Genomic DNA, 13,915 nt, shown 5'->3' with positions numbered 1-13,915 from the left:
AATAGTACATAAAAAATACTAAAAAAAAATTCATTTTCATCAAAATGTTTCAAATAAACATGTTTCCTTGGGAAACGGCTTTAATTAGTCACTTCATTAATAGTTTGTTTCCCTATAAGCTTTTAGTTAGTTAGTCTTTTGTAAAACCACCTCAATTAATAAAAGCTAGCTCCTATCCTCTAGGAAGTGGCATCATTTTGGAAGGAAAAAATGTATAAACATCAGCAAATATTAGCAAAATATTTGATGAAGTTACAGAAATCATGATATCAAAATGACAACGGACGGTTATAAAAAGATCCATAATTAACTATATAACACCCAATGAGCAACGGTTAACTTTATCTCTTTATTTGAATCCTCTTATAGGCATCCTCTAAATTGTATCGCCCTCGAGTAAATGATCAAGTTATGTCAAGTTAAAGTCAGCTACACCCTGTTATTGAAACACTTCCTTAAATTAAAGCACATTGATGCAGGGTTACAGAGTTCACAACGTTCTGCAGAACAGGAATGAGCCAGCAGCTTTCAGCAAAATCCCAGAGCATAAAAATGTAGTGTTATAAAACAACAGTCTGAAAGAAAGCAGTAAAGAATGACAGGAAGGGGCCTGGAGTGAACGAGGGGCCAGGGAGGGAGAGAAAGAGAGCGGGAGAGAGAAGATATATTTGACATGTGAATCGCCAGATGAGGTGGAGCTGTAGAAGAGAAGGCAGAAAAAAATGCAAAGAAAGAAAAGGTTTACAGTGCTTGGAGTGAAAGGTGATTTGGCAGATCTCTCTCTCTCTCCTTACAAAACATCTCTCGCATTCAGTGCAGGAAGGAGGGCAAAGCCTGAACCACCCCAAAAAAGCTAAACTAACAGACTAATAAGGACTCAACACTTCGAATCAATGCAGAATGATGAAAATTTAAAAGGTGTAAAACGTATGTTCTTTTTTTATTATTTTATGGGTTAAATAAGTTCTCCTTTTAATATTATTTAGTAAGTTTTAATTTCATGATCATTTATATTATATTTGATTGATTATTGCATTGTTTTATCTAGCTCATGATTCTTATCAGATGCAACACTGTAATGAATCTACAGCACGAAACAGACAGTTTCTTGTGAGACATTTCTTTTAAAAGGATCAAAACCACACAGAGTGAATTACTTTATAATGAGCCGCTTCTTTTTATTGATTCAAAACCGTGCAGCACTAGTTTAGTCCGATTCCTGAATGATGAAACTCTTATGAACAAACAGCACAACTGAATCTGATTCTCAAATAATTTATTAATTTATTTATTTTTAATTCGAATTAACTACTAAATATGAGCCAGCTCAATCAAAACCATACAGCACAACCAGATCAGTCTGATTCTTGAACAAATGACTCATATGAAAAGGTTCTTTTCAATCAAATCAGTCCAACCGATTGCTGAATGAAAGACTCTTATGAGCTTTTCAGTGAATCAAACCACATATAGCTCACTTCACTCAAAGCAGTTAAGTTACTAACTGGTTGTCCAAATAACATTTTGTAGTTACAGATTAGTCAGTTTTGAAAATAGTATTTTATAAAACTATATGAGTAAATCAAATATGTTTCCAAATTTTCTATTCAGCATCGTTAGGGATGTAACGATGCACACCCAGCTGGTTGAAAATATATGAAATTATGTGACGATTCAAGTCGGTTGAGATGTTAAATTAATCGCGATGCAGTTAGGAGTGGGAGTTTATCTGAATGTATCTCTGAGGAGAACTTCAGAAAAGTTTAGATGGTATTTGCTTTCAATCTTACCTCCGTATTAAAGTGTTTATAAATGCAGCGCTGCTGTTTACAGCTATAACCAAGGAAAAGCTGTATCGCTGCTGTTCCATAAGCGCCACCTGCTGTCAGAGAGTGAATCTGCGTCTCATTCAGCCCGTCTGCGGTTTTTGTTTTGTGCAGGTATGTTTTATGTAACATAATTTCACAAAGCTAAAGTCAGACCCTTCTGATTTTGAAATTATACAATATAATTTAAATCAAAAACTGTTCATGTTGCATGTATGCAGCATCTTTGTTTGGCTTGTCATTAAATTGCAGTGGTTGCCTCTGATTTCAAATGGAAAGAGCAAAGACAAAGACTTAGTTTGTTTATATGAAGAGATTTCTTTTATTTGTATTTATTTATTTGATTTGGGCTTTGTTTAAAATTTAGTTTTGTTATTTGACATTTTTAATTCTTACAAATATTTGCAGCATTTTGTCTGAGAAATAATAAAATGACACCTTTACATTCATAATTTGTCTTAAATCTAATTTTGTTAAAAAACGAAAAGTTAAATTGTATTGTGAAATCGTCAGTCGCTGATTTCACATCCCTAAGCATTGTTATTTAATATATAATTGAGACTTCTTATTGGATTGCATTTCTGCTGCCTCTAAAACTGAAAATTCATTAAAAGGTCTGTATAAATATACTTTTTGCAAGAATTTCCAGAATCTATTATCAAAACAATCATTTTTCAAAGGAAAAAAACAAAACGGAGGTGGCCATAACCATCATCTAATCTTATATTTCAAAAGACAACCATAACGAAAGCACCTCAAGCAAAACTGATTCCTGCTTGAGAGAGATGATGTAAAACTAAAATCAAGCTGTCTTGTAAGGACAAGATTAGTTATGAGTTATAGCCAGTAATTGCAGCAAAGCCAAAGCAGCTGTTAATCAAACCTGATGGAACTCAAATGGATTGCAAGATCACATTCATTCCTCCTGAAGACTGACATAAGTCGCTGGGCTGCAAGAGGAAACTTGTTGCACCTTCATGTTATATTGCATTAACGGTTGCCTGTGCAATATTTTAGGCTAAATATATCAGTGTTTCCCAGACATGCTTCAGTGGAGGTGTGTCTTGTCTTCTCGTCAATTAATGAGTTTGGTTAAAAGGAAGGTGTAGAGTCATCTTCTATCTACGCAAGCTTGACTTTATGCCTCACTGCATTCTGAAATGTGACACAACGCAATTCACGAACATGTTGCAATCTCTGTGCTGATGCAAAAGGCAACTATGGCAAACATGAGCATAAAATATCTTCTTAAGCTAAGAGACTACTGTGTTTATGTGCTATTGTGCTTCTTTCAGACTAGTGAAAAGAAAACATCTAAAATACACATTTAAGTGTTTATTTTATCTGTTTGCATCTGTGGATTTCAATTACAGTTTCTCAAAATTTGTTTTTGTTTCAACAATGCAACCTCTGCAGTAAATGGGTGCCGTCAGAATGAGAGTTCAAAGATCAGGTATTTTAGCTGCAAGCAACAGTTTGAAGTTAAAAATGTCTTTATATATTTGTTTTTAATAACCATGCAGATGTTCGCATCAAAAGACATTAACTGATGGACTGGAGTGGTGTGGATTACTTGTGGAATACTGGGATGTTGTTATCAGCTGTTTGGACTCTCATTCTGACGGCACCCATTCACTGCAGAGGATCCATTTGTGAGCCAGTGATGGAATGCTACATTTCTCCAAATCTGTTCCCATGAAGAAACAAACTCTTCTACATCTTGGATGGCCTGAGGGTGTGAAATGTTTCTGCATATTTAAATTTTTGGGTGACCTATTCCTTTAAGAAACCTGGAACTCTATCTGTCTTACCTTCACACCAGGGATTGAAGAGCATGTAAATGTCTTTGTCGGAGTCATGCGTGGTAGTTTCGCTCGTCTTCAGACATTGCGTTGTGACGGTCAGCTTGTACTTCCCGATAACAGCAGTGATGGGGGAGTTGACAGACAGCTTGACCCTGTTGACATTCTGCTCCACGATCTTGGCCTCCCAGCTTTCATCCTGGAGCTCGTCCACCAGCGGAATGATGATGTGTGTCCTCTTCGACACCCAGCTGTTTGGACTCTCATTCTGACGGCACCCATTCACTGCAGAGGATCCATTTGTGAGCCAGTGATGGAATGCTACATTTCTCCAAATCTGTTCCCATGAAGAAACAAACTCTTCTACATCTTGGATGGCCTGAGGGTGTGAAATGTTTCTGCATATTTAAATTTTTGGGTGACCTATTCCTTTAAGAAACCTGGAACTCTATCTGTCTTACCTTCACACCAGGGATTGAAGAGCATGTAAATGTCTTTGTCGGAGTCATGCGTGGTAGTTTCACTCGTCTTCAGACATTGCGTTGTGACGGTCAGCTTGTACTTCCCGATAACAGCAGTGATGGGGGAGTTGACAGATAGCTTGACCCGGCTGACATTCTGCTCCACGATCTTGGCCTCCCAGCGCTCATCCTCGAGCTCGTCCACCAGCGGTATGATGATGTGTGTCCTCTTCGACACCTGCGGGAGAGGCCCTGAATGACAACATGAAACATATGGTTTAGGGAGAGGCTCAATGGCCTTCAGAAGAACGTGATGAATTCGGTTCCAGGTTTCGAAACCCCTGATAAATTATTACACAAGGGAGGATTCCAGCCAAATAATTTCCAAACACAACTACGCTGAAATCAGGGTTATTGTAGTTCACTAAAACTAAAGCAAAATAAAAGTAACATTAACTAAAATAAAATATTTAAAAAAACTTAAACTTATTTTTTTTCAGCTAGTTGCCAAGGCAACATTTCTCATTTTCATAGAGTTTAATTCGAAATACTAAAATAACTCAAACTAAATAAACTGAAAGTAAATAAATTCAAATTAATATAAAATATACAGACAAACTAATGAAAACAACAACAAAACTACTAAAACTTTAAATGAAAGCAGAAAATATTCAAATAAAATCTAATTCAAAATATTAAGAAAAACTATAATAGTACATCAATGATACTAAAATAACACTGGCTGAAATACTGTGATTCATTCACACATGGCCGGCCAAAGAAGTTCATAGAACACATAAGACTCGCACATATGAAACCTGGTCCTTCCTCTTTCAATTCCTGTTTTTATGCACATGAAATCTGTGATTTATTAAAAGCTAAAAAAAGTCATGCATTTAGTGTCAGATGTGAAAAAGAAAAGTCAAGTTGCTTTTTGATGAAACGTTACTTTCATGATCCAATAAATTCCTGGTTTTTGGGTTGAATATCTGAAATTTGGAAGTCAGATGGGTTGTGAATCTAACCACATCAGTTAGTTTGAACAGTTGAGTTATCTTGTATTAGTGTGAAGTGGTTTGTACTGCTTCAGGAATTAATTTCTTCTTATCTCTCACTCCCTCACTTCCTCTTTCTGCACCAGAGGTGAGATGTATCACTGGGTGCAGTTTGAGAGAGAAATTTCCAACATACACGTTTACGCCCTTATCACAGGCGTTCCCAAGATGAGCATTCCCATCATGTTTGCAGTCTAAAACGAATAATTATAAAACACAGTCAACAGAAACAGTAGAAAGAAAGACTGTTTTTTACATAACAACATATAATAGTTTTGTTCATGAGCATACATGTGTATAAAAGGACTGGGGCTAATTGTCACACTTTTTACTCTGGTGAATATTTCTCATGTTGGGCTCATTTCTGAATGTCAACATTCAGACTACAACACTACAACACTACAACACTCTTGACTACAAAATCTATTTAATATTTCCACCGTTATTGCACAGGAAAAAATACAATGGTTATTAAATATGAAATACATTTATTTGAAATAGGAATTTTTAATGCTACATTCTTATGTTAATTTATTGTATTTTCTATTCTTATATTTACAATATAAGATATTTAAGGTGGAATTTCAGCAACATTTAAACAATAAAGGTAAGACATAAATGCATTCCCGCACTTTCTGACCACTATATTTCCTTGATTTTTTCAGTTGTTTGGAAAGCTTCTTTAAAAAAAAAATAATTTTAGAGAGGGTACTCACAGAGAGTCAAAGCAAAAGATTCAGAACTAGAAAAATAATTAATAGAAAAATATCTATCTTTCTATCTAGTTAGATACAACTATTTGAAAATATGGAATCTGAGGGTGCAAAAAAAAGAAAAATCAATAATTTTGACCCATACAATGTATTTTTGGCTATTGCTACAAATATACCCCAGCGACTTAAGACTTATTTTGTGGTCCAGGGTCACATATTGTAAATATAAGAACAGAATATAAAATAAAACAATATAAAAATATAACATTAAAAATGTATATTTCAAACAAAGATATATCTCAACAAGACCAGATGAAACTTCTAAATTATCAACGAAATATAATCACATTTCCATTACATACAAAACTGAACTATTTGAATAGCTGAAACAGTAGCCTAGTATAAGCTTTTTTTGGGAAAAGGGGGAAAAAAAAGGGCTAGGGCCTATATTTGAGACCCGTGCAGGGCTTTAATCCACTTCATCCAACGTTGTTTTGTTCTCATCTGTGAGCATGCTCTTGATATATGTATTTTAGGTGTGTAAATGTATAATTGCATTTTCATTATTTTTTCAGTTTTATTTCAATTTTAATGCTGTAAAGTTGCTTTGACACACTCTGTATTGTTAAAAGCGCTATATAAACAAAGGTGACTTGACTTGACTTGACAAATATATTACTTGTCCAAATAAGTGTAAGTTGTCACAAGTTCCCATTGTTACAACTTACCCCATTTGTTCAGGGGCAGACTTACCCATTAGGCAAAGGTAGAAAATGTGTGCAAATGTATAGGGCCCCATTCCTATATTTTGCCTGGGGCCCCCAATTCACTAAATCCGCCCCTGCATTTGTTGTGACAACATGCCCCACTTTGTGTCAACCAGTGTTCAGTGAACTGTGGATTTTTTTTCCTGGGCGCTAACAGTGAAAATACTGGTGAATATTTGAAGATTTCACTATATGTTTAAACCAACAAGATCAGATAAAAGAACATATTTGTGTAATCGGACCTTACAGTTACTGAGATGCTACTTCACGCTCACCTGTCTTCAGTTCCAGGTGAAGTTTATCTGTGTTTGGGTTGAAAGTTCGTGAGAGGTCGAGCTCTATTTGGAAAGTCTGGCCTCTGCGGATGACGAGCTGGTCGCTGTGGTATTGATCCGTGTGATGCTCCTTCTTGTTCCGATCAGATTTCCGGCTGAGCAGATCCACAGAACGCACTGCTAGAGTCAACTCTGATGAGAAAAGATTGAGTTTGAGGAACTTCAGCTGAAGTTTATGAAAAGAAGTCTCAAATATTATGTCAATAATCAGTCTGCCTGAGACACAGCTCCTCACCGTCCAGCTCTGTATCTCCAGTGGCAGTCATCGGAGACGTCGGCCCTTCATTCTCTTCGTCCCCGACAGCCACACCTTCAGTGTCAATGGTCACATCATTCGAGCTGTTCTGACGCCGGAAGCAACACGGACAAGCCCTCCGAAACCAACGTCGGCATCCGCTCTCTTCTTTCTTCATTTTGGACTCGCTGTGTCTCTCTGGGACGGCCTGGCCATTGCTGGCAGAAACACCGTGGAAACGGCCGACAGCAGAGTTATCTCGGATTGACAGTCTCTCTCCTGGCATCCTGGAAAACATCATACAAAATAATTAGATGGAAAATGGTGTAAAGACTTGGAATCAGCAGACAACAAAAGTTTAACGATGCATTTGCTGATAATGATTAACTGGTGAAGTAAATGCAAATGAGATCTCATGAGTCAAGAGCGAAGAAATACAAGAGTAACATCATTCTGTTTTTTTTTTTTTATGACATGTTGGTGTTATATTTTTCACTTGGAAGTTAATACAGCTGGATAAAACAAAAACTGTGTCCGTCTTCATTTCAGGCTGCAAGACAATAAAATGTGATTATTTTAAAGGGGGTGACTCTTTTCTATACCCACTGTAAATGAAAACTGTTTGTGTGGAGCAGCATTTACTGTCAATGGAGCTGCTCTGAGATACATGTAACCTACATGCATATAAATAAAGTGCATATTAAACCCGCAGCGCTTATATTTATTTAATTGAATTGCAGCCTTTGTGAATTCACAGTAGCACCATGCTTTTTTATTCTTTTTATATGGTTTTAATATTTCGTGCAGCATTAGAAATCAGTCTAATAATGCTTTTAATGGATTCTCGTCCGTGGAATGCGCCACTTTCTGTGTTTTGCCGGTTAATCGACAGGCAAAACGCAATCAAGGATTTTTTTGAATTGAGTACTCGAATTTAATCGAGGAATCATGACAGCCCTATATATAACATAATATAACGTTTTCTCCCATGTTACTTCATCAAGACGTTCAGCAGCATTAAAGCCCCCATGGAAAGGAAAAGTCCCCACACATCTGCGTTTCTCCACAGTGTTGTTAAAGTAATTGCCTATTTGGTCATGAGCCATAAACTTAAGCATGCTGTTTAAAGATACAGTAATTTCCCAGTATTGCTTTCGCTGACAGATGTGCCTCAGATTGCCATTAAAATATACATCAGTGATTATTCACAAATGTTCAGTGATCACTAGTACTTTGGTGCAGAAAAGATTAAATCAAGAGGAATAGAAATGCTGACGTTGCATGACATTGAATAAACACTGAAAATGAGAACCATGTGTTTTCCTCCAAATGGCCTTGTGCTCTCTTCCATCTCCTTAACATGTTTTCTTCTGTTTTCTCATGACTTTTCTCACTATCACCAAATTCCAAAACTTAACAACCAGCCGCCCGCATTTCTGAGACCCGTTCCTTTCATTTGAACATAAACCAGACACGCATCCGCAGTACCTCCTCAATTGTTTCTCCTCAGCAGCAAGGAGATTAAATGCAAATTGAGTTTTTAAGAATGGCTCTTATCATATTATTGTTTCAAGACCTAATAATCTCACTTTTAAAACTCAAGTGAGATCTCAAAATTTTCTCAAACAGTGCTCAGATTTGCAGAGTTACAAACATTTGTAGTCCAAATTCAAAGATTTAAATATGAACTCAAACAGACCAAATTATCTGACATTCCTTTTTTAGATCTATGCACTTACTGTATAACAAATATTGACACATTTGTGTCTCTTTTTTGATGTCTCTAAAAAAATGGATGTGATACATCAACAAAACATAATTGAGAGCTTGTTTAAGTCTCTTTAACTATAGAAATTTTGCCAAATTTACTCTAGGTATGTTACTGATCAGTTATCCTCTCATTTAAAAATTTGTGTCTCTTTTTTGATGTCTCTAAAAAAATGGATGTGATACATCAACAAAACATAATTGAGAGCTTGTTTAAGTCTCTTTAGCTATAGAAATTTTGCCAAATTTACTCTAGGTATGTTACTGATCAGTTATCCTCTCATTTAAATGTGTTGTAAGAAATTTCACCCATTTTGCTGACTTCCATCAGATTTAGCCACTCGATTAGACCACTTTTAAACACATCAGCTAACATGTTTGGCTATGTTTACTTTTTAGTTAAAAAACTTCCAAAGGTTTACCAGTATAACACAGTCAAACACAGAGAGTTCTACTCATACGTTTGTAGCTGTATATGTGAATGTGTTCCAGACCAAGTATGTGTGCTATGCAGCTCTGGATGACTGTAAGTCACTGAAGCCTGCAGACTGTATGCCATGAATGCTACGGCTACAGACCAGAGTAGAGGACAAACGTGAATGCAAATAAAATCTGCTTGACATGTTTTATTCGATTAGGAAATATGCATTCATGATTGATGTCATGAGAACTTTCACAAGGCCTGATGAGTTGCCTTCAGTTTAAGATTCTTCGAAGTTGTAAATAAAACAAAGATTATTAAGTAAATTTAGACAAAAATACTATTTCAGTTACTCCGCTTCAAAATTGTAAGTTTAATTCAATATTTCTACAACTATTTTTTTTTCAGTGTACAGACAAGCACAGCAAATCTGGATTCTTTAAATCACAATTTTTATTAAAAAAAAAATTTTAATTTCTCCCCAAATCATGCAGCTCTACTATACTCTTACTGCATGTCTGTTGTGGCTATTTTTATTTCTCCCAAGGACTTTTAGGAGAAACATCTTCACAATGTTGCCGTTTAACTGAAACTCAACTGAAAACTAATTTAAGTCTCATGAGCTATTAAAGAGCAATCTTTAAGCAACACAATTTTCCACTGGGTGTTGTGTATCATGAGATTCCACAGGGATTTATGGATGTTTAGAATGAATCCTTCAAGTATACATAGACAGCTATGATTAGAATGCTAGAATGCCTCCAAATACCTGCTGACACTAAATCATGACTTACGGTGACCTATGACCCCTGCATGCTTATATCAGTTTTCCATTCAAAAGTTCAGGGTCAGTAACACTGAATGATTTCTGAAGGATCATGTAAATCTGAAGATTGGAGTAATGATGCTGAAAATTCAGCTTTACATCACAGGAAAATTTCACAGTTTTACCGTTTTTACTGTATTTTTAATCAGATAAATGCAGCCTTGGTAGAGACTTCTTTCAAAAAACATTCAAAGAATGTTTACACATTCAGAAGTTTGTGACTGGTACGTGTCCACTTTTGCAACTGTGTGTATGAGGTCTAAGGTCTCCAGCAGCTGGTCTAAAGCCAAAGATAGAGCAAGCAGCTGGCAAATATGTGCACATGAGAGGGGAGGCTACTGATCTACTCCACTGAGCCGGATTTAGATTTTAAAGGCATAGACCCCCCCCCCAAAAAGCAAACTATGTTGTCATTACTTTACTCTCATGTACCCCACGTTTTCTTTCGTAAAGCAAAAAAAAAAAAGTTTTGTGTGAGGAACAATCTTGCAAACATTCTGTTTTTGGTCTGTTTTTAGTGATGGTTTGAATATGCAGAAGCATAATATTAGTCTATTTCTCTGTTTTGGTCTGCCGTTGTATGTAAAACAGCTGTGTGAACAGTCTGCAAACTCTTTTTTGTATTGCACATACATAAAGGTGAGAAAGTGATGGTGAATTTTAATTTCTGAGTGAACTGTTTATTTAAAGCGGTGCACAACAGTGTGTGTTCGTGTGGGATCTTAGATGGCACAAAACTGTTTTAATTTCACCACAAGGTTTAATTGGGTGTGACCATCGCCCACCCGTTTACATGGAAACGTCCCATACGGATGCATAAGAACCTAGTAACACGCCCAAAACAAAAGCATAACATCTCACACCTGATGAAGTCATTATCTTCAAACCAGACTTCAATGACATGTATTTCATCATTTCTATGATTCAGAACAAGAGAATGACTGGGCTTATCACCGATCGAGAAGTAACATGACTCTACATGCAGTTATTACATCACAGCAAATAGATATTTTAGATAGCTTAGTTCACCTCTTCTGACTCGAGCCAGCAAAAGGAACCACCCAGCAACCACTCAAAAAAACACCCTAGCAACCCAGAACACAGATGTACTTCAGTTCTACCTCTTTATTTGCACCACTGTGGTTCACATGGTTGCGTTCTTCTGTTTGTGTGTGTATGTGTGGATTTTGGCAGTCAAAGCTGGACCCTTATTGTTAGAATGCAATAGGGCAGGAGTTTGAGAAGCAGATCTAACCAGAGAGTTTTGCAATTCAATCAAATTTATCACAGGGAACACATGCATCTTTAAAAAAAAAAAAAAAAGAAGTTTATATGAAAAAGAGTTGCCAGTTCATGCTTCAGCATTTCTCCTTTTGTGTTCCACACAATAAAGAAAGTTTGAAACACCATGAAGGTGAGTAAATGATGACAGAATTTCCCCATTTTTAAGAACTATGTCTTTAAGAACTTGTTTTGACTGATGCTAAAAATATAAAAAGTTAATGTTTACAGCATTCAGAGTCATGAGGAGACGAGCACATGATAATCACACCATTTATGTGGAATAGACAAAATAATTGTTCGACTCAAAACGGATGGCCAGGAAACAAGATTGGATGCCGTAGCCCCAAGAAATTGATGATTGTGATAATTAATAAATAAAACATACATGTAAAATGAAAAATAGCAGGATGGCTATGACATTATCATAATCTGTCTCACTTGTTTGTGCAGAAACCAGCAGAGAATGATGGAGAGATGTTCTCATGTCTGATGTATGTTAACTATGTGAAGAGGTTTTCTTTCCCCAACCCTGTCAAATCAAGTACAGCTGGAATCATAACAGCAAAAAAAACAAAAACATCTGGAAATCATGCAGTCAGTCTCCAGCTTTAACTGTGCTTCTTGCCAAAACATAAGAAATGATTCCAATGCAAAAAAGCATTGGCTTCGGTCCAAATACTATGCAACGTGTATCCTCTTTATATATGCAATGTATAACCTTAAGGCACATTGAACAAATAGGCTACATCAGTAAAGAACAACTGTGGCTTGCAAGTGTGGTTTTAGTTTCTCAGTACTGAATAGTTCACACATCAGTCATCCAAACAGAAGCACAGAGACACTGAAAGTATCTACTTTATAAATATATTAACACGCAGAAACCGTTATATTTTTTTATAATTATGGGAGATAATCTTATCTTCAGAACCTTAAAACTTGGATGAACCTCCCAAGAGGTCAGCGCACTTACGGACCCTGAACAGCGTGAGACGCATTTCTCCACAGAACAAACAGCAGCAAGACTGACAGCAAGTAACACATGAATGAATAAAAAGTTTAGACTTACTTTTTAAAACTGTTTTTCTTCACGGGATTCCGATAGTGTTCTTTAAATATAGCAGTACGCGAAACTCCCAGCAGAGTCAAATTGACACTGGACCGAATTTGTTCCACACACGACTTAATGCTAGGGGCGTGACTAGAACATTTTAAATGCGGGGCAGCCAGGCTGGGGCACTGCCTCAAAAGTATGATGAGAAAAAAAAAACATTGTAGAATCTATGGTACACTATTAAGAAGTGCTAACCTGCAAATGTTATCTATTTCTACCTGATCTAACCCTTACATTTCATTTTATCACTGTAACCTAATGTATTAATTAGGTTAATATTTTGGGTTGAATCAAATCAAATAAAATAGATGTTACCACATAAGAAATTGTACATATTCAATGAAGAAAAACACTTAAATGGACTTACTCAAATGAAAACATTTTCATCATCCTCATGAAAGTATATGCTGGTTTTTGTCTCATACCTCAAGGCTACAACACACACCAATTTTTGTTCTGTGCTGAGTTATACAGTCGAATCCTCTCATTATAACATGTAAATAATAGATTGATCGCGCAGTGTATAGAGATTCCAACCCGATCTCATGAAAGTGCTTATAATGCCAAATAAAAACGAAAACTCGTGGTTTTGATATGCAAAAATGGACTTTGGCGTGTATATGCTACGCGATGGGTAAGTTTAGGGTTGTGGGGTAGTTGCGTATCATATGTACGTGAAAACTGCACATCATATGCACGCCAACAAATTTCGTATCACATGCATGCGAAAACTGCGTATTATATGCACGCCAAACACATGCGTATCATATGCACGCCAAAGTCCATTTTTGTGTATCTTATTTTTTTTAAGTGACGTGACATGTGGCCAAGTATGGTGACGCATACTTGGAATTAGTGCTCTGCATTTTAACCCATCCAAAGTGCGCACACACACAGCAGTGAACACACACACACACCGTGAACACACACCCGGAGCAGTGGGCAGCCATTTTTGCTGCGGCGCCCGGAGAGCAGTTGGGGGTTCGGTGCCTTGCTCAAGGGCTCCTCAGTCGTGGTATTGAAGGTGGGAGAGAGCGCTGCACATTCACTCCCCCCACCTACAATCCCTGCCGGTACGAGACTCAAACCCACAACCTTTGGGTTACGAGTCCGACTCTCTAACCATTAGGCCACGACTTCCCCATTTCAGTACCACGAGTTTCATTTTTATTTGGCGTGCTATTTATACGCATTTTCATGACCCTTACCAAAAAGTAGTATACTTCAAGTTTATTTTAGCAAGTATACTTAAGTAAAGTTCAAGTATATTTTTAAGTATACTTTATGTAGTAAGTATACAAATATCAGTGTA

General features: G+C 36.6%; 1 protein-coding gene across 1 annotated transcript in view; it reads right to left on the bottom strand.

The window, feature by feature from the left end:
* The window catches only part of LOC107663528 (protein-glutamine gamma-glutamyltransferase K-like), a 31,698-nt gene extending 18,953 nt beyond the window's left edge, over window positions 1-12,745 (bottom strand). The window contains exons 1-4 of the mRNA XM_016453760.1: window positions 12,559-12,745; window positions 7,195-7,481; window positions 6,900-7,091; window positions 4,090-4,341 (exon numbers count right to left, since the gene is read on the bottom strand). Of these exons, the coding sequence (XP_016309246.1) occupies window positions 4,090-4,341; window positions 6,900-7,091; window positions 7,195-7,480 (730 nt within the window). The 5' untranslated portion in view covers window position 7,481; window positions 12,559-12,745. The remainder of the gene's footprint in view (window positions 1-4,089; window positions 4,342-6,899; window positions 7,092-7,194; window positions 7,482-12,558) is intronic.
* Window positions 12,746-13,915: the final 1,170 nt, after the last annotated feature.

The sequence above is a fragment of the Sinocyclocheilus anshuiensis genome, unplaced genomic scaffold (genome assembly GCF_001515605.1).
Source record: "Sinocyclocheilus anshuiensis isolate Anshui unplaced genomic scaffold, SAMN03320099.WGS_v1.1 scaffold2181, whole genome shotgun sequence".
NCBI lineage: Eukaryota > Metazoa > Chordata > Actinopteri > Cypriniformes > Cyprinidae > Sinocyclocheilus > Sinocyclocheilus anshuiensis.
The sequence above is the reverse complement of the archived record's forward strand: the minus strand, read 5'-3'. Positions and strand labels throughout refer to the sequence as shown.